Genomic DNA, 24,819 nt, shown 5'->3' on the forward strand with positions numbered 1-24,819 from the left:
CGAGGCACGGGATGCTGCAATGCAAAACTCTGACCTCCGTCAGAAGGCGAATGAGCGCCTCAGATTGAGTCGAGCGCACATGCTGCAGTGGAAGCCGGGGGACAAGGCATGGCTGCACTGCCCCCAGGTGCCACTGGCAACCTCCTCTAAACTGGTGCGGCCGTGGCGGGGCCCTGTGGAAGTGGTGGAGGTGTTACGACCGCAGTGCGTGCGCATCAAGTGGGGGAAGCGGCGATGGTTCGTGCACCCCTCTAGGTTAAAACCCTTCTCTGCGGTACACAATCACACTTCACACGCGCGTGGCCAAGCATGTGGGGGGTCGGCCGACTCGCTGGGTCCGTCTCCGTCGCTCTCACCTAATGCCTTGCCGGCTGTGCCACCTTCAGGTGCATCAGGAGTGACGGGCTCACGCCCGATCACCCCTCCTGCGGATACCGAGGGTCACGCGGAGTCGGATGAATGCTCACCCCAAGACGGACAATTGCCACCTGATGGTCCGCCACGCGCGGTTACCCCGTGTGAGGGGCCCGCTGCAAGGACGCGCGCTAAAATGCGCAAACTGTTGTGAGGCCGGAAAATGTGTACATAGCTGTTGTGTTCATTGGATGTTGTGTGGGTGGTGTGTTCCCCACTCCTCGGATGTACATATGTTGGCTTCACCGTGTGTTGTGTGTGCGTGGTGGGTTCCCTGCTGATTGTATATAGGCTGTTTTTTTTTACGGAATTCGTATTTATTCGGGGGGGGTGCGACGGGTTGTTTTCTCATCTTGCTGTTGCGTTCTTGTTCTGGTTCCTGTTATTGTTCAAAAATAGTGAGGCACACGCGCGGTCAGGGGGTGAAGGCACCTTTATTGTCAAATTTTTGTATGTTGGCAGCCGGGACGGCTGCATGCTATGCGGGGGGGAGTGATGTAGGGGTGTTAGAGAGAGAGCCCGTTATGCATGGCAGCCTATGGTAAACAAACACAGTAGGCGGGGCTACATGAGTGCACGAGCAGGTGCCCTCTGCGACGTCCGCGCCAGACACCCTGGGGGGTCGATTCGGTCGTTATGATCCCCCGGGGCCCCACCCCTCAGGGAGGGGTTGGGTATAAAAGGGGAATGTATCGAAGGGCTCGGGAGTGATGTTTAGCTAAAGGAGAGAAGACGGAAGACGTCTTAGAGAGAGCCCTGGACTCCCCCTGGTACGCCGTCCTTATCAGGACCGCGCAGGCTCGAGCCAGTGGCGTGGTACCAGGGCCAGAGCCAGTGCTGGTCTGGACTCTGGGTACCGGGCCCGACTGACCAGTGTCGGGCCAAGATAGCCTCCCCTAGCCCATTAGTGGAGGACTCAGAGGCAGGCTAGGGTTAGCTAGAGAGGTGTGTCCTCAGATAGACGGGTGAGGGGGCCGATACCCCCTCAAATGTGTATGTCACAACGTTGGTGTTAAATAAACAAGTGTGCCTCCAACTCCGGTGTGAACGAGTCGTGAGCGTTACTACAAATACAATGTTTTATTAAAATTTAAATTGTTATTCCTTATTCGATGTAATAGGAAAATGTGAGTAAACGGGGGGGGGGGGGGCGCCAATTTTATAGTTCGTCCCCGGGCGCAAAATATCCTAGCTACGCCTCTGCCAATAGGGAGCCATCCCTTGACCGCACCCATGCATCTGTAATAACAGCCATAGAGGGTTCACGTGGGGATTGGCTTGCCGGTCCTGCTTGTAGCCAATAAGGGTTGAGATAGGGACCATGGCCCATGCGTCATCACGACAGGTCATCAGGAGTGATTGGCCTAGCCATTCGGGGCCCCAGCTAATGGGGAGCCGGATGAGGGGCGTGGTCCCGGGATTGACAGGGGACCATCGAGAATGGTCGAAGCTGTCCATGGACGATTGGCTGGGGGAACCACGTGACGAAGGTATTAAGAGCGAGTGAGAGAGAACGATCGAGAGCAGACTGAAACTGACAAGAGCAGGGTCACGTGCGGACGGGGGCTCGGGTTGCCACGTGCGCGGTGGGGACTTAGTGCGTAGTCTGTCCTCTCTCCGTTGTCTGCCAGCAACGGAGAGTGAGTGAGCAAAGTGTAGTGGAGTGGAAATAAAAGGACTGATTCCGAAGCCGTCTCCTGGAGGATTATTACACATCGATCAGCCTCCCATTGTATCTGTACCAGATGGAAATTTCTCCAGTACAGCTACTGAAGGCCTCACGAACTACGTGGTCGAAATCGATGTTAAATAATGTTGGAGCCAGTGGATATCTCGGTCGCACCCCAAGGTGTACAGGGAATGGCTCTGACTCTCCGCCACGTAGTTTTACCCGGGCCCGCTCACCATCATGAAGGTCCTTCATGAGCATAAGCACAGGGGCAGGGACTCCGAAAGCACGAAGAACAACCCAGAGCCCAGGCCTACTGATGGTATCATAGGCCTTGACCAGGTCAATGAAGCAGAGATGTAGGTCTTGTTGGAATTCCCTACACCGCTGCTGTAGCAGACGGACAGAAAATAGGCATCTGTGCAGGACCGCCCTTTCCTGAAACCGCATTGGAGCTCCGCATGCATCTCCTCAGCGTGCCTAGCAAGGCAATGTTGAATAATCTTTGCTAGGATCTTTTCTGCCATACTGAAGAGTGAGATCCCCTTGTAGTTGTTAGTCTATCCAGTGGCCCAGACTGTTGTTATAATGTCATGTAGGACAGTCTGTGCACAAACGCCACCCTCCCTCAGCATTTCGCTTGGGAGATCATCTCTGCCCGGTGCCTTTCCTAGTCTCAGACTCTGGATCGCCTTCAGTACTTCCTCAACGGATGGCCCCTCAGCCAGCCACTCACAGACAGACACACAGACACACAGACAGACAGACACAGACAGACACACACAGACAGACACACACACGGAGTGTGATGATGATGACGACGACGATGATGATCCTAATCCATAAAACCATTCCCCGGCGCCAAAGATCTCGGACGAGGACGCACGGACGGACGGAAGGACGGAGCATCGCGGATCCTTGCACGAATCTCCTCACCATAATTTATTGCCATTAATTTAAAACCACAAAATCATAACCAATTCACAAAAGGCAAAGACACAAAGATTCCCCCGTGTAGCCTCTAACAAACTGTAGGGGCAAGTGCTCTTAGCGAGCAGCAGCTATGAAGGCCGGCACGGCACACGAGGGGGCGGGTGGCCAGCGCCACCACGCCCGGCCGCCTTTGTCTCCCCAGTGGCGATGTTTACTACATGGGCATCGAACCTGGGTCACGCAGCGAAACGCTAACCGCTGCACCACCGCTCCCCACCGATTTACATGCACACAGGTGTACATACACACACACACGCATGTACACACACACACACGCGCTCACTCTCCCGGGGGGTTGAAGGAGGGGTGACAATTGGCGGGGTCCCAGATTCGAATCTCCCGCGCGACGCCAGACACGAGACGTTCGACGGAAGTGCGGCGATTCAATCGGCGATGATCGGTCGCTCGTTAAAAGTTATAAAAAAAAACATCCACCCAGCCACGGCACGCTACGTCAACTACCACACGTCATGGTCCAGGATCGAAGGATCAAACCCACGACCTCGTGCGTACCAGGTGAGGTAGTCAACATCTCATATCCACCGTGGATGCGAGGGTCTGGGATCGAACCCATGGCATCCTGTGTACCAGGCGAGGTAGTCAACATCTCCTAGCCACTGTTGGCGTCAGGGTCCAGGATCGAACCCATGACTTCCTGCGTACCAGGCGAGGTAGTCAACATCTCCTAGCCACTGTGGGCGTCAGGGTCCAGGATCGAATCCACGACCTTCTGCGTACCAGGCGAGGTAGTCAACATCTCCTAGCCACTGTGGGCGTCAGGGTCCGGGATCGAACCCACAATCTCCTGCGTACCAGGCAAGGTAGTCAACATCTCCTAGCCACTGTTGGCGTCAGGGTCCGGGATCGAACCCACAACCTCCTGTATACCAGGTGAGGCAGTCAACATTTGGAGTTCGGGTCTGGGATTTAACCCACAACCTCCTGCATACCAGACGAGGTAGTTAACATCTCCTAGCCACCGGGGGCGTCAGGGTCGGATTCCAACCCACAACCTCCTGTATACGAGGCGAGGTAGTCAACATCTCCTAGCTATCGTGGATGTGAGGGTCTGGGATCGAACCCATGGCATCCTGTGTACCAGGCGAGGAAGTTAACATCTCCTAGCCACCGTGGCATTACAAATGATTGGCGAGTGCCAGAGGAAGTCTCTTGGCTATGGCTTTGTCTCATCGGTGCCCTTAAGTCAGCGGCTATTATCCTGTATAGTGCAGTGTATAGTGTAGTGTATAGTACAGGGCAGTGTATAGTGCAGTGTAGAGTGATGATGCTCGTAACGAATTGGCGCAAACATTCACTAATTGTCCGTGTCGGGTGGTGGAGGACTTGACGACACACACAGCATTTATATTCATGCCATCTGACCCTAGCAAAAAAGATTCCTCGAATACTCGAGGAATCTTTTTTGCAAAGGCCGAGAATAAGCAGCCTTAGAGTCGGACAAAGCGTCAAGTCCTTCGTCTGGAAGTGTCCATTTCTCCGTCTAGGAAGCAACAACTCCTCCATCTCAACAATGATTTGTGCCATGAAGACGTCATCATTATTACAATTATATCAATACGTTTTAACCCTTTCTGGGAATAAAACAGAATTATTTCTCAAGGAAATTCTCCCAGCATTAACCACACACGGCACTTTGTGGTGAACATGCAAAGAATTAAACAACACCATGCTCTGGTAGTACATCGATGGCGTTGTCTTTGAAACGGATTGGTCCACACCAGAGACAGCTTTCTTATGAGCCTAGTCTCAAACAGTGTTAGATTACACCATTGGTACCTCATTTGCCAGTAAAAAATATGATAATTGGTTTTTTACCCTTTAATCTGGCAACAAAACTGACACCTGTTTTACAAGGAGTCATGTTTGCATAGACCACAATACCTGCGATCATAATGCAAACAAAAAACACAAGGACAGTGCATACATTATCAGGGTTATGTTTTTTGTTTGCATTATGACTGCAGGTATTGTGGTCTATGCAGACATGACTCCTCGTAAAAAAGGTGTCAGTTTTGTTGCCAGATAAAGGGTAAAAAAACAATTATCAGTGTTAGATTAGAGAACGCCAAAAGGCGAACAGCACAAGGACCATGCCACTGTTGGGGACATTATAGCTCGAGGCGAGCATGTTCAGCACAATTAGCTTGTGTGGTTAATGCGGAGAGGATTTCCTTGAAAAAGGAATTCCGTTTGGTTTTTTAAACATCTCAAAACCTTCTGTTTTATTTCCAGAAATGGTTAGAAAATACCCTATTGTTTTATTTTGTAACTGGCAAGAAAGTTCCCGTTAATATTATTAGGATCATAATAATACACTATGAGACCTCCTTTACCAGTGGCAAAATATAGTAGTAGGTTTTTACCCTTTAAACTGGTACAAAACTGACACCTTTATACAAGGCATCATGTTTGCAATAACCGCAAACAAAAAGAAACAACTCTGATAATGGTAATGATATGCACTGTCCTTGAAGTTGATTGACTTCTAGGACAGTGCATATAATTACTCTGATAATGGTAATGATATGCACTGTCCTTGAAGTTGATTGACTTCTAGGACAGTGCATATCATTACCATTATCAGAGTTGTTTCTTTTTGTTAGCATTTTGACTGCTTGTGTTGCGGTTATTGCAAACATGATGCCTTGTATAAAGGTGTCAGTTTTGTACCAGTTGAAAGGGTAAAAACCTACTACTATATCATAATAATCGTGACGGTGGTATCGCATCGTGGCGATGTTCTGACATCGCGGGCGACGCAACTAATGGACGGCCCCCCTGCTCCTGCCGTGTTAGGTAATAAAAGTAAAAATAACTGTAGGGGGGCCACCTCTACGTAACAACGAGCTGGGTTCGAGAGGTCTGTGATCCTAGGTCGATTTGTTCAACGTCATCTCCTGTCGAGTCCAAACGTGGTGTGCGGAGTCTGCACTACACACGCGGGAATGGCTTTAAAAGTTGTAGTCCCCTGTGGATGTAGATGTCACTGGTTCTTCATTTTCTGTAGATGTAGATGGCACTGGTTCTTCATGTTCTGTGGATGCCACTGGTTCTTCACTTTCTGCAGATGTATATGCCACTGGTTCTTCACGTTTTGCAGATGTAGATGCCACTGGTTCTTCATGTTCTGCAGATGTAGATGCCACTGGTTCTTCATGTTCTGTAGATGTAGATGCCACTAGTTCTCCACGTTCTGTAGATGTAAATGCCACTGGTTCTTTACGTTCTGTAGATGCCACTGGTTCTTCACGTTCTGCAGATGTAGATGCCACCTCCACCGCCATCTGTTACTCTGGCCGGTTGAACTTACGACTCGCTATCAGTCCGATCAATTGCAACTGGACATTCGGGCAAGGTCTGTGCGTATCTATCAAAGTTCGTAAGTCAAATACAAGTGGAGGAGTCCCTATAATAATATATGTTCCAGCGTAAAAATAACGTTCGTGCGGAAACTTACAAATCGCCTCACCGTCCCGCGGTGCTAACTCATAAACAAACAAACAAAACACGACTTTAGGAAGAACGGAACGAGAACAGGAGGAGGAAGATTTTTCCAACAACTCTGCGGATATCCATCTGATGGTGATGATGGCGATGGTGATGATGGATGATGGTGGTGATGATGATGGATGAAGATGATGATGGTGATGATGATGGATGATGGATGAAGATGATGATGGTGGTGATGATGATGGATGATGGATGAAGATGATGATGGTGGTGATGATGATGGATGATGGATGATGATGGATGGATGGATGGATGATGATGTATGATGATGGATGATGATGGATGATGAATGATGATGATGGATGATGAATAGATGGATGATGATGGATGATGATGGTGATGCTGGATGGATAATGATGGATGATGATGGATGATGATGATGATGGATGAATATGATGGTGGTGATGCTGGATGATGATGATGCTGGATGATGGTGAAGATGCTGGTAGTTGAAATCACCGGGCCGAAACGCCGCACGTGTTACTCGAATAGTGAATGTGTGTCGCGGGATTTTACTCTCCAACACACAATCTGTGCGTTGCTGTACCAGTAACGAGTTGGCCGCCCGTTTCGTTTACGTGGCAAAACGTTCACTGATAGAACATGTCGGGTGGTGGCGGGTTTAACGACGCATTCATAAACCCACAACAACAACAACAACAACCGCAATTCGCCACTAAGTGGCGGTGACGTCACCACGACGCTTGTGCCAGGCCATGTGCACCTTGAGGCCACGTGAAGTGTCGAACGCCCGCTGGCAGGAGGTCACGGGGCAGACCCAGCAGGTGCCACGGGTCGACTAACTGAGATGACCGAGATGAGTGGCTGATGCACCACCTGTGCCCCCGACCGTACCAACTTGCTGTGCTTTAGCCACCCGGCGCTCCGCTTGTTGTTGTGAGCGTCGCTCTTCCACCCTCCGTTATTGTTGGAGGGCGACTGCCTCCAACTCCACAGAGGCCGATTTTGACACCGCTGGTACCAGTCATCAGCAAGTCCATTCAGCTGCACGTCCTCCCGTACCATATCACTCCATCTCTTTTCTAGCCTGTGCCGGGCCTATTTACCCCCCTTTATCCGACTGAACAAAAGCTGTTTAGGCATACGGTGGCTGGGCATGCGGGCTACATAGCCCAGCCAACGCAGCCTTGCCTGCCAGAGGAGCTCACTGATGGGACTGTTCCAAATCTTTCAAGGATTTGTGAGCTCCTCACATAATACAGCCTGGTTAAACCCTGGATGGATCATAGGCAGGCCAGCCTAAATGTTTCTAAGTTGTTTTCCAAGCAAAAAGAAGGGAGGGCATGACCGTGGCCGAGAAGACCCGAAGCTGTGTGTGGAGCGACAGACCAGGTCGCTTCCACACAGCGGCGTTACGCAACCGATGAAAAGATAATGCCGCTCGACTGATTCGGAGTGAGACCTCTGCTGTCAAAACGTAGCCGGTCATGAGCACATTGCCCAGGTATGGGAAACTCTCCAATTTCTCCACAACTGCCCCATCACCAATTGGGAGTTGTGGGGGTGGATTGTCTGACAAAATTCACAGGCAGATGCTTAGTTTTGGTGGGGCTGATGGTAAGGCCCCACCTCTTAGTGGCACGCTCCAGGTTCAGCAGCAGCGCCTCCAACTCCTCCTCTGAGTGAGCAGCAATTGCCAGATCATAGTCTCAGACTCTGGAACGCCTTCAGTACTTCCTCAACAGATGGCACCTCAGCCAGCCACTCACAAGGGTTGGCATCTTCCTCCAATATTTGAGGCACCGCAGCCCCTCAGCAGGGTCATATCCCACTTTACCCCGTGTTGTTTTCCAGGCTGAGGGGTTTCACCCTCCACCAAGGACCTCGCAGAATTGCTCAGCAACATCTGATATAAACGTTTGGCTTAAAGCTTTCGTGACTGCAGGAATTCATATTATTTGGGTCTTTCGGTAAAGTCACGTAGATGGGATCAAATAAAATAGCAAAAAAACTACGACGTTTCGATCGCAAAGCCAGCGGTCATCATCAGGAAGATCAGGCAGATGATGAGAGGTTGCGTTGCGATCGACACGTCGTTGTTGTTTTTGTTATTTTCTTTTAAACCCATCTACCTGACTTCACCGAAAGACCCAAATAATCTGACAAAACATCTTTCTGGGGGGGGGTCGGAGATTGGACCGCCGTTCTGTCCCCTAATGATGGCGATAGGTGTGATGCTGCAGGTTACTTTTGGGATGCAGTTAAAGGGCGATTTGTGATTGCGGGCAATTGGGGCAGACTCCCAATCCACCACCACCACGTCCACCTCCACCAATTTCATCTCCAGCTCCTCCATCACCTCCTCCCCTGCTTTTTCCCCGCTCACAAGCCACTGTTCAGAGTTTCGTAGTCGGAGGAGACATTCAGAAACTTGATGGAGTCTTTTCTGGACGGACGCTTCGAGTGAACCTTCATCTCCGGCTCTCTGCTCTCGGAAGCTGTGGGGGAGAGAGAAAGGCATGAGAGAGAGTTAAGGAAGAGATAAGGGAGAGATCATTGAGAGATAAGGGATAGATAAGGGAGAGATAAGGGAGAAAGAAGGGAGAGATAAGTCGGTGTATAGTTTTTTTTGTCTTGAGTGAGTAGGTGAGTGAGTAGGTGAGTGAGAAGGTGAGTGAGTAAGTGAGTGAGTGAGTGAGGCAGTGGATGAGTGAGTGGGTAGGTGAGTGAGTATGTGAGTGTGTGAGTGAGTAGGTGAGTGTGTATGTGAGTAGATGAGTGAGTATGTGAGTGAGTAGGTGAGTGAGTAGGTGAGTGTGTGCGTCAATAGGTTAGTGAGCAGGTGAGTGAGTGAGTGAGGAGGTGAGTGAGCGAGCGAGCGAGCGAGTGGGTGCATGGGTGGGTGGGTGAGTGACTGTGTGAGTGTGTGAGTATGTGAGTGGGTGAGTAAGTGGGTGACTGGGTAGGTGAGTGAGTGAGTAGGTGAGTGAGTGACTGAGTGAGTGAATGAGTGGGTGGGTGGGTGAGTGAATGGGTGAGTGAGTATGAGTGTGTTGGTGAGTGAATGAGTGTGTGAGCGAGTGGGTGGGTGAGTGATTGGGTAAGTGAGTGGGTGAGTGTGTAGGTCGGTGAGTGAGTGAGTAGATTAGTGGGTGAGTGAATGCGTTGGTAGGTGAGTACGTGAGTGAGTGGCTTGTTAGTGAGTGGGTGAGTGAGTAGGTGATCGAGTATGTGAGTGGATGAGCGAGTGGGTGAGTGAGTTAGTAGGCGAGTGAGTGGGTGAATGAGTGGGTAGGTGAGTGAGTGGCTGAGTGAGTGAGTGGGTGGGTGAGTGAGTGAGTGAGTAGGTCAGTGAGTAGGTGAGGGAGTGAGTGAGTGGCTTTTTGAGTGAGTGAGTGAGTGGGTGAGTGGGTGGGTGAGTGGGTGAGTGGGTGGCTGAGTAGGTGAGTGGGTGGCTGAGTAGGTGAGTGGGTGGCTGAGTGGGTGGGTGAGTGGGTAGGTGGGTGATTGAGTGGGTTAGTAAGTAGGTAGGTGGGTGAGTGGGTGAGTTGGTGGGTGAGTGGGTGAGTGAGTGGGTTCGTGAGTGGGTAGGTGGCTGAGTGAGTGGGTGAGTGGGTGGGTGAGTGAGTAGGTGAGTGGGTGAGTGAGTGAGTGAGTGGGTGAGTGAGTGGGTTAGTGAGTGGGTAGGTGGCTGAGTGAGTGGGTGAGTGGGTGGGTTAGTGGGTGGGTGAGTGAGTGGGTTAGTGATTCGGTAGGTGGGTGAATGAGTGGGTAGGTAGGTGGGTGGGTTAGTGAGTGGATGAATGAGTAGCTGGGTGAGTGTGGTCGGAGGTATGATGTTGAGTGAGTGAGTAGGTTAGTGAGTAGGTGAGTGAGTAGGTGAGTGGGTAAGTGACCACGTGATTCCCAAACCGGGTGCAGTTCCTCATCCTGACTTGCTAATTCTCACTCTGCCTCTAGAGAGAAGTCTCCATCTCCGGAGTGTCCGTCTCGCTCTCTCCTCTCTCCATGTTGAGACGTTAACTACCTCGCCTGCTATGCAGGAGGTCGTGGATACGATGTTGAGATGTTAACTACCTCACCCGGTACGCAGGAGGTCGTGGGTTCGATGTTGAAAAGTTGACTACCACGCCTGGTGCGCAGGAGGTCGTGGGTTCGATGTTGAGATGTTGACTACCTCGCCTGGTGCGCAGGAGGTCGTGGGTTCGATGTTGAGATGTTGACTACCTCGCCTGGTACGCAGGAGGTCGTGAGTTCGATGCTAAGATGTTAACTACCTCGCCTGGTGTGCAGGAGGTTGTCGGTTTGATGTTGAGATGTTGACCACCTCGCCTGGTTACCCAGGAGGTCGTGGGTTCGATTTTGAGATGTTAACTACCTCGCCTGGTACACCGGAGGTAGTGGGTTCGATCCCAGACACGAACGCTCATGGTGGCTATGAGATTTCGATTTTAAGCTTTCATGACTGCAGGGATTCATCTTCTTGGTTCTTTTGGTAAAGTTACGTAGAAGGGAAATAATACAAATAAAACATAAAAAAATAAATAAAAATTCTCACGACGTTTCGGCCACAACATAAGCAGCCATCCTCAGGTGAAGAAGCAAAGCTGTCGGAAAGACAGCGTCCCAATGAACACCGCCAAGCTTGGCAGCGTATATTTAAGCTGGGTTAGAGGGGGAAGAGCGCCTTGACAAAGGAGTGTACATATCAACAGCGGAATTAAGCATATTGATGGAAAATGCAGATATGGGATTAGTCACTACTTGTGGAATGTATAGGTGGTGGGGGGGGGTCTCAAAGGCATATCATGCTCGTGTGTTATGTAGGATTAGCAGCGATAAAGGGAGGAAGTAGGATTAGCAGTAATAAAGGGAGGGAAATTTTGATCGTAAGGAGCTGCAGCAGCCAAACCAGCGCGTATCAAGTGCGTGCCTTGTGTGGTCAACAAAAATGGAGGAGTTTCTAAAGAACTGCAAATGCCCTACTACCATATAATACACCGATGTGAAAAAAATATATATAAACTACATCAATATACTATGAGACCTCCTTTACCAGTGGCAAAATATAGTAATAGGTATTTACCCTTTCAACTTTGTACCAGTTGAAAGGTAAAAACCTATTACTATATCAATATAATCAATGTGCTCAATGTACTCTCCAATAAGCTGAGCTATTAACATTAACTAACTGGGTATAAGCTACACTATATAATGACTAGCATATAGTGAACTGATGAAAAACTAAAATATAAACTACATCAATATCATCAATATACTCAATATACTATCCAATAAGCTGAGTTTACATATCAACAGAGGAATTTTGCATATTGATGCTAAAGAACTGCAACTACCCAACTACCATTTAATAAACCGATGTGAAAAAACTAAATATAAACTACATCAATATAATCAATGTACATAATATACTCTCCAATAAGCTGAGCTATTAACATTAAGTAACTGGGTAGAAGCTACACTATATAATGACTACCATATAGTGAACCGAAAAAAAACGAAAATATAAAATACATCAATGTAATCAATATACTCAATGTACTCTCCAATAAGCTGAGCTACTAACAGTAAGTCATACATTACATTTCTATGTCGTAAAAAAATAAATTATATTAATATGCCTCCAGCTAAACTTTTTTTTTCTTACATCACACGGATATAACCCGTACTATACACTGCCATAGATAAACCCAACATTGAATTATACACTGTGTTACTATACACTATGTTATACCTTAGACTAAGCATTGTACTGTTACACTATGTATTATTCTACACACCCTACTGTATACCACAATGCTGTATATTCACTATACAATTACGATACTATATATTACCTTATACATTATATTATACATTACACTGTTATACTATTTATTATTATACAATCTGCAATACACCATCCCATTGACCGTCACGTGAAAAGTACTAAGAGGAAGCAACGAAATATGTCAATGGGAGAGTGGTGGCAGAAGACTTGCAGCGGAGCAAATACTCCATTCCCTGCGGAGAATACAACAGATATATAGTCAATACCAGTGAGTGGACTGCGGTCTGAAAGTCACCGTAAACGTGAACACAATCAGTTAAGACCCGAAATGGTTTATTACGTCCTTCCAATGATTGCTGAGCCAGAAACCATCTTCTCGGTTGAAATTGTCTCTGTATTTGTATATGTGGATCGCCTCATGAACGAATCTCTCATGGTAGCCAGATGGCTTGCAGAGAACCTCTGTCTTGGAGAAGTCAATGTCATGTGAGCCCACTGAATTATAACAGTGATCTGCCACGGCTGAGGTATTTGTCCTACCGTGTTTCAGGTCTGCTTTGTGTTCATGGATGCGGTCCGAGACATGTCGTTTGGTTTCTCCAATGTAACTGCTACCACAGAGGCAACTTAGTTTGTAGACGCCAGGGTACTGTATGTCTGGAACCACATCTTTTACAGACGGGACCAGATCACGGATTTTATGTACTGTGTTGAATCGGACCTGGATCTTGTGTTTATTCAGGATTTTGGAGATCTTTTTTGTGACCCCCGCAATGTAGGGTAAGGTGATTGTTTTGAATGGCTCCTCAAGAGGATCCTTCTTCATGGTTGGAGTAATGGCTTTGCGGATTGTGTAGTCGGAGTAACCATTAGCCTTGAGAGCTTGGCGTACGTGCTTGAGTTCACTGGCAAGGTGTTCCTGGTCGGAGATGCATTGGGCTCTATGGTGTAGAGTCTTGATGAGGGAATTCTTCTGGGATGGATGGTGGTGGGAATCCGGTTTTAGGTAAGCATCCGAATGGGTAGCTTTCCTGTAGACAGAGTGGCTCATTGAACCATCAGGTCTCCTTTTAATCAGGACATCCAAAAACTGGAAAAAACACCTCTGCGGTACTAAACTCTAATCACCTGGTATCGACAATCAAGGGTATTTCCCTGTCCCCAGACGACCTGCTTTTCAGTTTTGATGTGGTTTCCTTATTCATCAAAGTTCCTGTACCTGACACCATCGCAATCATTGAAGACTTGGTTCATCAAGGACTGAATACTGAGGTACCCTCCTTGATGAGACACTGCTTAACCAACACATACTTCACCTGGAATGGAAATTTCTACAAACAAACTGAGGGCACCCCAATGGGCTACCCCATATCTCCGGTTGTAGCCAACGTTTTCATGGAGAAATTTGAGACTGACGCCATCCAGACTGCCACTCTACGCCCGACCTTATGGAAGAGGTACGGGGATGACACTTTTGTCATCTGGCCACATGGCCGACCTGCTCTAGACCAATTCCTCGACCACACATAAATTCCATACACCCAGCCATCAGATTCACCATGAAAGGCATACTCACAGTGAGACTTTGTAGGATCGACTCGATCCAAACCGGTGCTGCTGGTCCCCTTCTGTCAGACAGAGTGGGGAGGAGAGAGGGGAGAGGAGGGAGGGAGTGAGAAAGACGACAATGACGATGATACACTACACACTATACACTACACACTATGCTAGACACTATACACTACACTATACACTACACACAGTACTACATACTACACTATACACTACACTCTATACTAGACACTACACTATACACTACACTAAACACTACACACTATACTATACACTACACACTGCACTATACAACACACTATACAACACACTACACACTACTGTAGTCTACACTTTACACTACTATACACTACAATACACTAGACTACACTTTGCACTACACTATACACTACACTTTCCACTACACTATACACTACTATGCACTACATTACGATACACTACACTATGATACACTACACTACAATACACTACACTACTATGCACTACACTACAATACACTACACTACTATGCACTAAACTATAAATTTCTATACACTACTATACACTACATTACTATAAACTGCTATACACTACACTGCTATACAGTACACTATACACTACTATACACTACACAGTACACTATAAACTACACTATTTAACACAATACTACTATACACTCCACTTCAATACACTACAGTACACTATACACTACACAGTACATTATACACTACTATACACTATACCCTACACTACACACTACTATACACTACAACAATACGCTCCAATATGCACTAAACTATACACTACAATACACTTAACAATACACTACACTATTCACTACACTGTTCACTACACTATTCACTACACTATTCACTACACTATACAATGTTTTCTGTGAGCCAATCGCGACAGCACCACGACTCACCGATTTCTGTGCACCCAGTCCAAGCTTCTTCTTCAGCTCAGTGCGTACCTGGGCGGAGAGGATTAGAAATTAGTGTCTATGGGTCTCTGTGTAGTTATGAGTCTATGGGTCTCTGTGTGGTGGTGAGTCTATGGGTCTCTGTGTGGTGATGAGTCTCTGGGTCTCTGTGTAGTGGTGGTGAGTCTATGGGTCTCTGTGTAGTGGTGAGTCTATGGGTCTCTGTGTAGTGGTGGTGAGTCTATGTGTCTCTGTGTGGTGATGAGTCTATGGGTCTCTGTGTGGTGGTGATGAGTCTATGGGTCTCTATGTAGTGGTGAGTCTATGGGTCTCTGTGTAGTGGTGGTGAGTCTATGGGTCTCTGTGTGGTGGTGAGTCTATGGGTCTCTGTGTGTACATGTCTATATAACAAAGTAAAGTTTCTATAACAAGAGTGAAGTGTCTATAGGTGAGTGAATTGTCTTCCCTCACCTCTTTGTCGAGGAGGCAGTTAAAGATCAAGATGAAGAGTCCCTGGAGGCGAGAAGAACAAAGACAAAGGTCCCCGCGTAGCATTAACAGACCGTAGGGGCAAGTGCTGCTAGCGTTGCGTGTGGCACACAGAGGAGCACACGCTGACTTGGAGGCGATGTGTGTCTATCATGTCTGTCTATTGATGGCCTTAATCTAAGTTGTCTTGTGGTTGTGTCTTGTGGTTGTGGTTGTTGTTTGACTTGCATCCCACTGGGATTTTTGCCCACAGCGTTGGTGTACGCTGCTGTCGTATCCTCAAAAAAGAAATCTTGTAACTCAATTTGTACACACTTCCCAATGTGCCATCGACTGCAAACTTCGTATAGCTACGTCATTCTGATGACAACACGATATTCTATCATAAAAAATTTCAAAACATATATTTTTCAACTTTTTACACGCTTTCATTTAACTTACCGTGTGTTGTTGTATCCAAAAATCTTGTTACTCAATTTCAACCGTATTCCCAATGTCGTATCGACTGTAAACTTGGTTTAGCTATGTCATTCAAGTTCAAGTTAATTTATTAGGTATAGCCCTGTGAGCCATTCGGCTCTTGAATCGGGTGCAACCGCAACAAACAAAAAACAAAAACATGAACAAAAAACATCTTAAAGTGAATATGTGACTAAGTGCAAACAAAAAATCCAAGAAAAGACAGCAAAATATTGCAGAAAAAAACACCGTACACCAACGCTGTGTGCAAAAATCCCAGTGGGATGCAAGTCAAACAAGCAACAACACATAGTCACTTTAAGATGTATTCTTGTTCATGTTTTTGTTTTTGTTTGTTGCGGTTGCACCCGATTCAAGAGCCAAATGGCTCACAGGGCTACACCAGATACATGAAACTGAAAACTGAAACTATTTTTATTACACGCTTTTATTTAACTCACTCTGTCTGTTGTCGTATCCTCAAATCCTATAACTCAATTTTAACCCACTTCCCAATGTGGTATCGACTGTAAACTCAGTATACTTATGTCATACTGTTCACAATACCATTTTCTATCGTAAAAAATAAAAAAAAATTAACATTTTTAAACGATCTTTTTACACGCTTTCAACAAACTCACTATTTTAACCCACTTCCCAATGTGGTATCGACCGCAAACTTAGTATTCGTATGTCATATTAATGACAATTCTATCATTAAAAATAAAAAAATATACATCTTTTGTATATGTTAAGAATTGTCCACGCTTAATTGACGTTGGCTGTAAATCACCACGGCCCCTTACGTTATGGCAAGCTTCAGGCCCACTTCCTGGAGTCGTGGAGTTCTGCCATTACTCGCACGGTACATTTCATTAAAGCGTGTTCTTAAAAAAAGTATTTTTAAATATTACTTTTTTCCGAGTTCATTTCCACTATACACTACACTACTATACACACTACACTACAATATACTGCACTATACACTACACTATATGCTTCACTACTATACACTACACTATACGCGACACTACACTACTATACACTACACTACAATATACAGTACTGCACGATACACTACACTATAAGCTACACTACTATACACTACACTATACGCTACACTACTATACACTACACTACACACTACACTATAGACTACACACTACAATACACGCTACACTACACTAGTAACTAATTGGCACGTTGTTTACATGACAGACCTTAAATTTCGATTTAAAGCTTTCGTGACTGCAGGGATTCATCTTCTTGGTTCTTTCGGTAAAGTCACGTAGAAGGGAAGTAATAAAATAATAAAAATAAAACATAATAAAATAATTCTCACGACGTTTCGGCTACAACGCAAGCAGCCGTCTTCAGGTGAAGAATGAGACACTGCCAAGCTTGGAGCTTATATATAAGCTGGGTTGGATGTGAAAGAAGAGCGCCTTAACAAAAGAATGTGCATATCAAGAGGAATTTAGCATATTCATGGAAAATGCGTAGGAGGTGGGCGGGGGTTCAAAGTCATATTATGCCCATGCATTATGCAGGATCAGCAGCACCAAAGGGAGGGGAGCAGGGGGTAGCATTAACAAAGGGAGGGAATGTTAATAGTATGTACAAGCAATAAAACATGTCCATGGGAGAGCGGTGGCAGGAGACCCGCAGCAGAGCAAATAATGCATTCCCTGTGGAGAACACAAGATACACAGTTAATGCCAGTGAGTGGACTGTGGTCTGAAAGTCACCGTAAGCGTGAACAACAACCAGTTAAGATCCGAAATGGTGTATTACGTCCTTCCAATGATTGCTGAGCCGGAATCCATCTTCTCGGTTGAAATTGTCTCTGTGTTTGTATATGTGGATCGCCTCATGAACGAATCTCTCATGGTAGCCAGATGGCTTGCAGAGAACCTCTGTCTTGGAGAAGTCAATGTCATGTGAGCCCACTGAATTGTAACAGTGATCTGCCATGGCTGAGGTGTTTGTCCTACCGTGTTTCAGGTCTGCTTTATGTTCACGGATGCGGTCCAAGACATGTCGTTTGGTTTCTCCAATGTAACTGCTACCACAGAGGCAACTTAGTTTGTAGACGCCAGGGTACTATATGTCTGGAACCACGTCTTTTACAGACGGGACCAGATCACGGATTTTATGTACTGTGTTAAATCGGACCTGAATCTTGTGTTTAATCAGGATTTTGGGGATCTTTTTTGTGACCCCAGCAATGTAGGGTAAGGTGATGGTTTTGAAAGGCTCCTCAACAGGATCCTTCTTGATGGTTGGAGTGATGGCTTTACGGATTGTGTAGTCGGAGTAACCATTGGCCTTAAGAGCTTGGCGTACGTGTTTGAGTTCACTGGCAATGTGTTCCTGGTCGGAGATGCATTGGGCTCTATGGTATAGAGTCTTGATGAGGGAGTTCTTCTGGGATGGATGGTGGTGGGAATCCGGTTTTAGGTAGGCATCCATATGGGTGGCTTTCCTGTAGACAGAATGGCTCATTGAACCATCAGGTCTCCTTTTAATTAGGACATCCAAAAAGGGTAGCTTGCCATCTTTTTCGACTTCCATGGTGAATCTGATGGCTGGGTGTATGGAATTGATGTGATCGAGAAATTGGTCTAGAGCAGGCCGGCCATGTGGCCAGATGACAAAAGTGTCATCTACGTACCTCTTCCATAAGGTCGGGTGTAGAGTGGCAGTCTGGATGGCGTCAGTCTCAAATTTCTCCATGAAAATGTTGGCTACAACCGGAGATAGGGGGGAGCCCATTGGGGTGCCCTCGATTTGCTTGTAGAAAGTTCAATTCCAGGTGAAGTATGTATTGGTTAAGCAGTGTCTCACCAGGGGGGGTACCCCAGTATTCAGTCCTTGATGAACCAAGTCTTCAATGATTGCGATGGTGTCAGGTACAGGAACTTTGGTGAATAAGGAAACCACATCAAAACTGACAAGCAGGTCGTCTGGGGACAGGGAAATCCCCTTGATTGTCGAAACCAGGTCAGTAGAGTTTAGTACCGCAGAGGTGGTTTTTCCAGTGAAAGGCCGTAGGATTTCAGACAAAAAACGAGCCAGTTTGTATGTGGGGGAGTTGATAGTAGAGACAGTGGGACGAAGAGGTGTATCTTCTTTATGTATCTTTGGCAAGCCGTATGATCTTGGTGGTCTGGCTGCAGAAGGTTTCAACGAGAACTGTTTGGTCTGATCAATTAATGCGGTTGACGCAGAAATGATTTTGTTGGTTTTGGAGACGAGGCTGTTGGTGGGGTCTCTTTTTATTTTTGTATAGCTGCCATCCAGACTGCCACTCTACACCCGACCTTATGGAAGAGGTACGTAGATGACACTTTTGTCATCTGGCCACATGGCCGGCCTGCTCTAGACCATTTTCTCGATCACATCAATTCCATACACCCAGCCATCAGATTCACCATGGAAGTCGAAAAAGATGGCAAGCTACCCTTTTTGGATGTCCTAATTAAAAGGAGACCTGATGGTTCAATGAGCCATTCTGTCTACAGGAAAGCCACCCATACGGATGCCTACCTAAAACCGGATTCCCACCACCATCCATCCCAGAATAACTCCCTCATCAAGACTCTATACCATAGAGCCCAATGCATCTCCGACCAGGAACACATTGCCAGTGAACTCAAACACGTACGCCAAGCTCTTAAGGCTAATGGTTACTCTGACTACACAATCCGTAAAGCCATCACTCCAACCATCAAGAAGGATCCTGTTGAGGAACCTTTCAAAACCATCACCTTACCCTACATTGCTGGGGTCACAAAAAAGATCTCCAAAATCCTGATTAAACACAAGATTCAGGTCCGATTTAACACAGTACATAAAATCCGTGATCTGGTCCCGTCTGTAAAATACGTGGTTCCAGACATACAGTACCCTGGCGTCTACAAACTAAGTTGCCTCTGTGGTAGCAGTTACATTGGAGAAACAAAACTACATGTCTCGGACCGCATCCGTGAACATAAAACAGATCTGAAACACGGTAGGACAAACACCTCAGCCGTGGCAGATCACTGTTAGAATTCAGTGGGCTCACATGACATTGACTTCTCCAAGACAGAGGTTCTCTGAAAGCCATCTGGCTACCATGAGAGATTCGTTCATGAGGCGATCCACATATACAAACACAGAGACAATTTCAACCGAGAAGATGGATTCCGGCTCAGCAATCATTGGAAGGACGTAATACACCATTTCGGATCTTAACTGGTTGTTGTTCACGTTTACGGTGACTTTCAGACCGCAGTCCACTCACTGGCATTAACTGTGTATCTGGTGTTCTCCACAGGGAATGCATTATTTGCTCTGCTGCGGGTCCCCTGCCACCGCTCTCCCATGGACATGTTTCACTGCTTGTACATACTATTAACATTCCCTCCATTTGTTAATGCTACCCCCTGCTCCCCTCCTTTTGGTGCTGCTGATCCTGCATAATGCATGGGCATAATATGACTTTGAAACCCCCCCCCCCCCGCCCACCTCCTACGCATTTTCCATGAATATGCTAAATTCCTCTTGATATGCACATTCTTTTGTTAAGGCGCTCTTCTTCCACATCCAACCCAGCTTATATATAAGCTCCAAGCTTGGCAGTGTCTCATTCTTCACCTGAAGACGGCTGCTTGCGTTGTAGCCGAAACGTCGTGAGAATTATTTTATTATGTTTAATTTTTAATACTTTATTACTTCCCTTCTACGTGACTTTACCGAAAGAACCAAGAAGATGACAGACCTTACTGGCAGCGCCGTGCGTTGGAGGGGGTTTCAGGACGCAGACGTTCGCACCCGCGGCGACCCAACCCCCATCGGGACAGCGCAAATCAACAACAACAACAACAACCACAAACAACAACAACCACCTACAACAGCAACTTCCCCGCGCTCGCTCGCCCCGCACCTGCAGCGAGTTGAGGATGGCGAAGAGGTAGTGCAGTGCGTAGCTGGCCCTGCCCCCGGCGCTGAACGCGAAGATCCCGAGCCCCCACGTGACTCCGAGCAGCGGCGTGAGCACCCCGATGCTCCGGGCGACTAGCCGCACGTTCACGTCGGGGTTCCCCGAGACGACCGCGGACCTCCTCCGCACCACCTTGGCCAGGACGACGACGAGCGCGGTGAGGTTGGCGGCAAGCACGGCGAAGGCCGGCACCACGAACGCGAGCAGCGTCCTGCCGTGCTCCCAGTCGAGCCAGCAGGCTCCGTCGCGCAAGTAGGCCCCGCGGAGGTACGTCGCCGCGACGGCCACCACGGCGATGACCATGGGGACGCCGTAGCCGACGGTGAAGGCCGCGGCGCGGAGTCTGCGGGCGACGAAGCGCTCAAAGACGACGACGACGATGTAGACGAGGAGGAACCCTTCGCAGAGCATCCAGAAGAAGAGGGCGAGGTAGCCGAGGTGGACGAAGAAAGCGGCGGCTGTGCAGAGCGCCGGGCTGGCGAGGGCGTCGGGAGAGGCGGCCACGATGAACCAGACGTCGGCAAAGAGGAGCGACGTGCACACGTTGACCAGGATGAGGTGGCGGAGGCGCCCGTTGGAGCGCCGGGCGGCGCGGCCGCTGGACACCGACGGGCGCCAGGTGATGGCCTCGATGGCGAGGACGGCCACCAGGGACAACATCGAGATGCCGACGCCGACGTAGGAGATGATCGAGAGGGGCAAGTCGTTCACGAGGTCGCCGCCGGGGGAGATGAGGATGGAGAAGGAGGTGGTGTGGTTGCACTGGCAGGCGAAGGACGTCGCGTTGCCGGTGGTGACGTTGGACTTCAGCTGGCAGCCCACGTCCGACCAGCCGCCCCGCCCGTTGTCATACTGGGGGGTGGGAAGGAGAGAGGGGGGAGCAGGGGGGGGGGCAAGGGGGCGGGGCCAGGGGGGGCGTGAGTCACGGAGACGATGCGAGAGCCCGACGGGGTGGCTAGGATAGTGGTTCTTAACCTTGTTGGAGGTACTGAACCCCACCAGTTTCATATGCGCATTCACCGAACCCTTCTTAATTGGAAAAATTAAATATGATTCTTTCAAATTCAACACATAGGTATATGTTTTACTGGTGCTCAAAATGAACTGTGCATCAACATCACTGTGTTCAAAGAACAAAACCAGCAAAACATGATTTTCACACAAAAACATAATAATGAATACTTACTGCAAATCAGTGTGACTTCTGCTGTTGCCTTTCAGAGACCAGTTCAGAAATGCGCGGCTTCACCTTGGCAAATGCCACTGTCATGTCATTTTCGCAACAAAGTCTGTTCCTTTTCTTCGTTTTTATGTCCAGCATCCTCGAAAAGGATTGCTCGCAAATATATGTTGTAACAAACGGTATGAAAATCTCCAGGGCTTTCTTAGCAATAACAGGGTACGTTACCATTTGTTGACACCAAAACGTTGAGAGTGTTGTTGTTCTGAAGAGTTGCTGTTGAACCTGGCTCTGCTGAATTTCAATGATTTCGTCGAGGTATTCATCATTGACATCTGCTGTCTCAACACTAAACGTGAACGGCTGTCTCACCCATGCTGGATATGACTCTCTAGTCTCTTGTAGGGAAGTATCCGTCGAGAGACTTTGCAAGCTCATCTAAGTGCGTGGCAATTGCTTGCTTCAGTTCCGTGGGTACAGAAATGTCTCCGATTGCAGATACATCTTCGATCTTACTTACATAGTCGTCCAGCAGGGGAAAGTTTGCGAAGTTATCGTTCTCTGTTCGTCGTTTCCATAACGGTAGCTTTTTTTTAAAAGCATTCAGGTTTTCTTCCGCTTCAATGATGTTGACTCCACCGCCCTGCATCTGCTGATTTAGATTGAGAGCTGCGAAGATATCAGCCATGTACGCTAAAATGAGAATGAACTCAGAATTTTTGAAGCAATCTGCATGACAATGTTGGTGCTCTTGCAAAAACAGGGCTAATTCCACACGCATGGCAAAACACGATTCAGCACCTTTCCCCGGGATAACCACCGAACGTTAGAATGGTACAGAAGTACCTCGAATTCAGAGCCTATTTCTTTACACAGCTCACTGAAGATGCGGTGCCTCAGAGCACTATTTCGCACATAGTTCACGCATTCCACTACCATTTTTAATTCTTCTGTCAGTTTTGGAGGCAAGGTTTTTGTTGCCAACGCATGCCTGTGCAGAATACAATGTGTAACAATGATGTGTGGTGCATCGGCTTTCACTAGCGCACCAAAACCAGACTTTCTTCCCAGCATGACTGGAGCTCCGTCCGAACAAACTGCAGAAACCATATCCCGCGAAAGATTGTTGTCTTTGAAGAAGTCATCCACAAGTTTCTTCACATCGGCTGCCTTAGTTGTTGTTTTAAGAGGCTTACAAAATAAAAATAAATCTTCCTTTATCACGTCGTCTTTCACATAGCGCACGAATACAGCAAGTTGGCTTAGATTGGAAACGTCTGTGGTCTCGTCGAGTTGCAGGCTGAATTTTGTCGGGCTTGAAATCAGATCTGCAACTACTTGAGCCAAGATGTCTTTGCTCATGTCCTCTATTCTGTCGCTGATGGTGTCATTTGAAAGAGGAATTTGGGATAACTTAACTTCAGCTGCTTTTCCCAACATGATATTCGCCATCTTCAACACAGCTGGTATTATGAGTGTTTCACCAATGGTGTGTGGTTTGCCCTGCTTTGCGATCAGGTAACAAACTTCGTACGATGCTGTGAGGATCGGTTTGTTGATGGGTACAAAGCCGAGAACAGGCAGAGTAGCCTTTTCATCGAATCTGGCTCTCTTCACCTTGAATTCAGCGAGCGTTGTGTTCTTGTATTCCCCATCTCCATGCAGCTTAAGGAAGTGTTCCCTTAGTTTTGCCGGTGCTAGACTAGAATTGCTCAACTTGGCATTGCAAATCATGCAGTTAGGACGCTGACTCCCATCACGTTCCGTTATACATGTGAATCCATATTGTACATATTCGTCCGACCACTTTCTTTTTTTGCTCGACATAGTTAGTATGAAGGGATTAAAATATGAAGAAAGAAATCACACGACGTACCATCACGACAGTCACAAGTCGACTACCGAGCACACCAAATTCCCTGCAGCACAAATAAGCCAAGCGATGTAGCGTGATCACTTGCAGCAAATGATGGCCAAGCCGGACGTGTCATCACGAATCATATGAGTCGGGTGTGTGTCTTAACCTCCGCCGAACCCCTGAGACTGACTCACCGAACCGCTGGGGTTCGATCGAACTCAGGTTAAGAACCACTGGGCTAGGAGATGTTGACGACCTCGCCTGGTACACGGTGGCGTCATGGTCGGGATCGAACCCACGACTTCCTGCGTACCAGGCGAGGTAGTCAACGTCAACCTAGCTTGCACCGTGTGTGTCGTAATGCCCTCCACCCCACCCACCACCACCACCCCCACCACCCCCACCACCACCACCACCACCCCACCACCACCAGCCCCACCACCACCCCCACCACCACCACCACCCCCACCACCACCACCCCCACCACCACCCCCACCACCACCACCTGTGTGTCCCAGAAGGTGCATTGGACGACGTTGCCGTTGCCACTGCCATTGCTGGCCACCGTGAGCGGGAAGCGCAGGAAGATGTCCGTGACGCCCGTCCAGTTCCTCGGGTTGCTCACGACGGTGCTGAGGATGTGGCTCCCCACGGCCCGGCTCGACACGGAGCCAGCGGAGCCGTTCAGGTTGGGGGTCAGCCGGAGAGGCAGGACTCCAGCCAAGGTCCTGTACGCCCCGTCCACCCGTCCCACACACACACACACACAGACACACACACACATACACACACACACACAGACACAACACACACGCATACACACAGACCCACACACATACACACACACACAGACACACACAACAACAACAACCGCCATTCGCCACTAAGTGGCGGTGACGTCACCACAACGCTTGTGCCAGGCCAAGTGCACCTTGAGGCCACGTGAAGTGTCGAATGCCCGCTGGCAGGAGATCACGGGGCAGACTCAGGTGCCACGGGTCGACTGACTGAGAT

The 24,819-nt window shown here is 48.0% G+C and overlaps 1 protein-coding gene across 4 annotated transcripts in view; it reads right to left on the minus strand.

Annotated features, from left to right (window-relative positions):
• The window catches only part of LOC144738050 (uncharacterized), a 478,363-nt gene that overhangs the window by 412,477 nt on the left and 41,067 nt on the right, over positions 1–24,819 (minus strand). For 3 of the 4 annotated variants that reach the window (XM_078620951.1, XM_078620952.1, XM_078620953.1), the window contains exons 15-20: positions 24,311–24,533; positions 20,711–21,619; positions 15,304–15,345; positions 14,836–14,883; positions 13,936–13,987; positions 3,006–9,066 (exon numbers count right to left, since the gene is read on the minus strand). The exons of the other annotated variant lie outside the window; for it this stretch is intronic. In XM_078620951.1, coding sequence (XP_078477077.1) covers positions 8,951–9,066; positions 13,936–13,987; positions 14,836–14,883; positions 15,304–15,345; positions 20,711–21,619; positions 24,311–24,533 — 1,390 coding nt within the window. In that variant the 3' untranslated portion in view covers positions 3,006–8,950. Of the gene's footprint in view, positions 1–3,005; positions 9,067–13,935; positions 13,988–14,835; positions 14,884–15,303; positions 15,346–20,710; positions 21,620–24,310; positions 24,534–24,819 lie in introns of those variants that run through there. 4 annotated transcript variants of the gene reach the window in all.

The sequence above is a fragment of the Lampetra planeri genome, chromosome 77 (genome assembly GCF_965212315.1).
Source record: "Lampetra planeri chromosome 77, kcLamPlan1.2.h2, whole genome shotgun sequence".
NCBI classification, from domain to species: domain Eukaryota; kingdom Metazoa; phylum Chordata; class Hyperoartia; order Petromyzontiformes; family Petromyzontidae; genus Lampetra; species Lampetra planeri.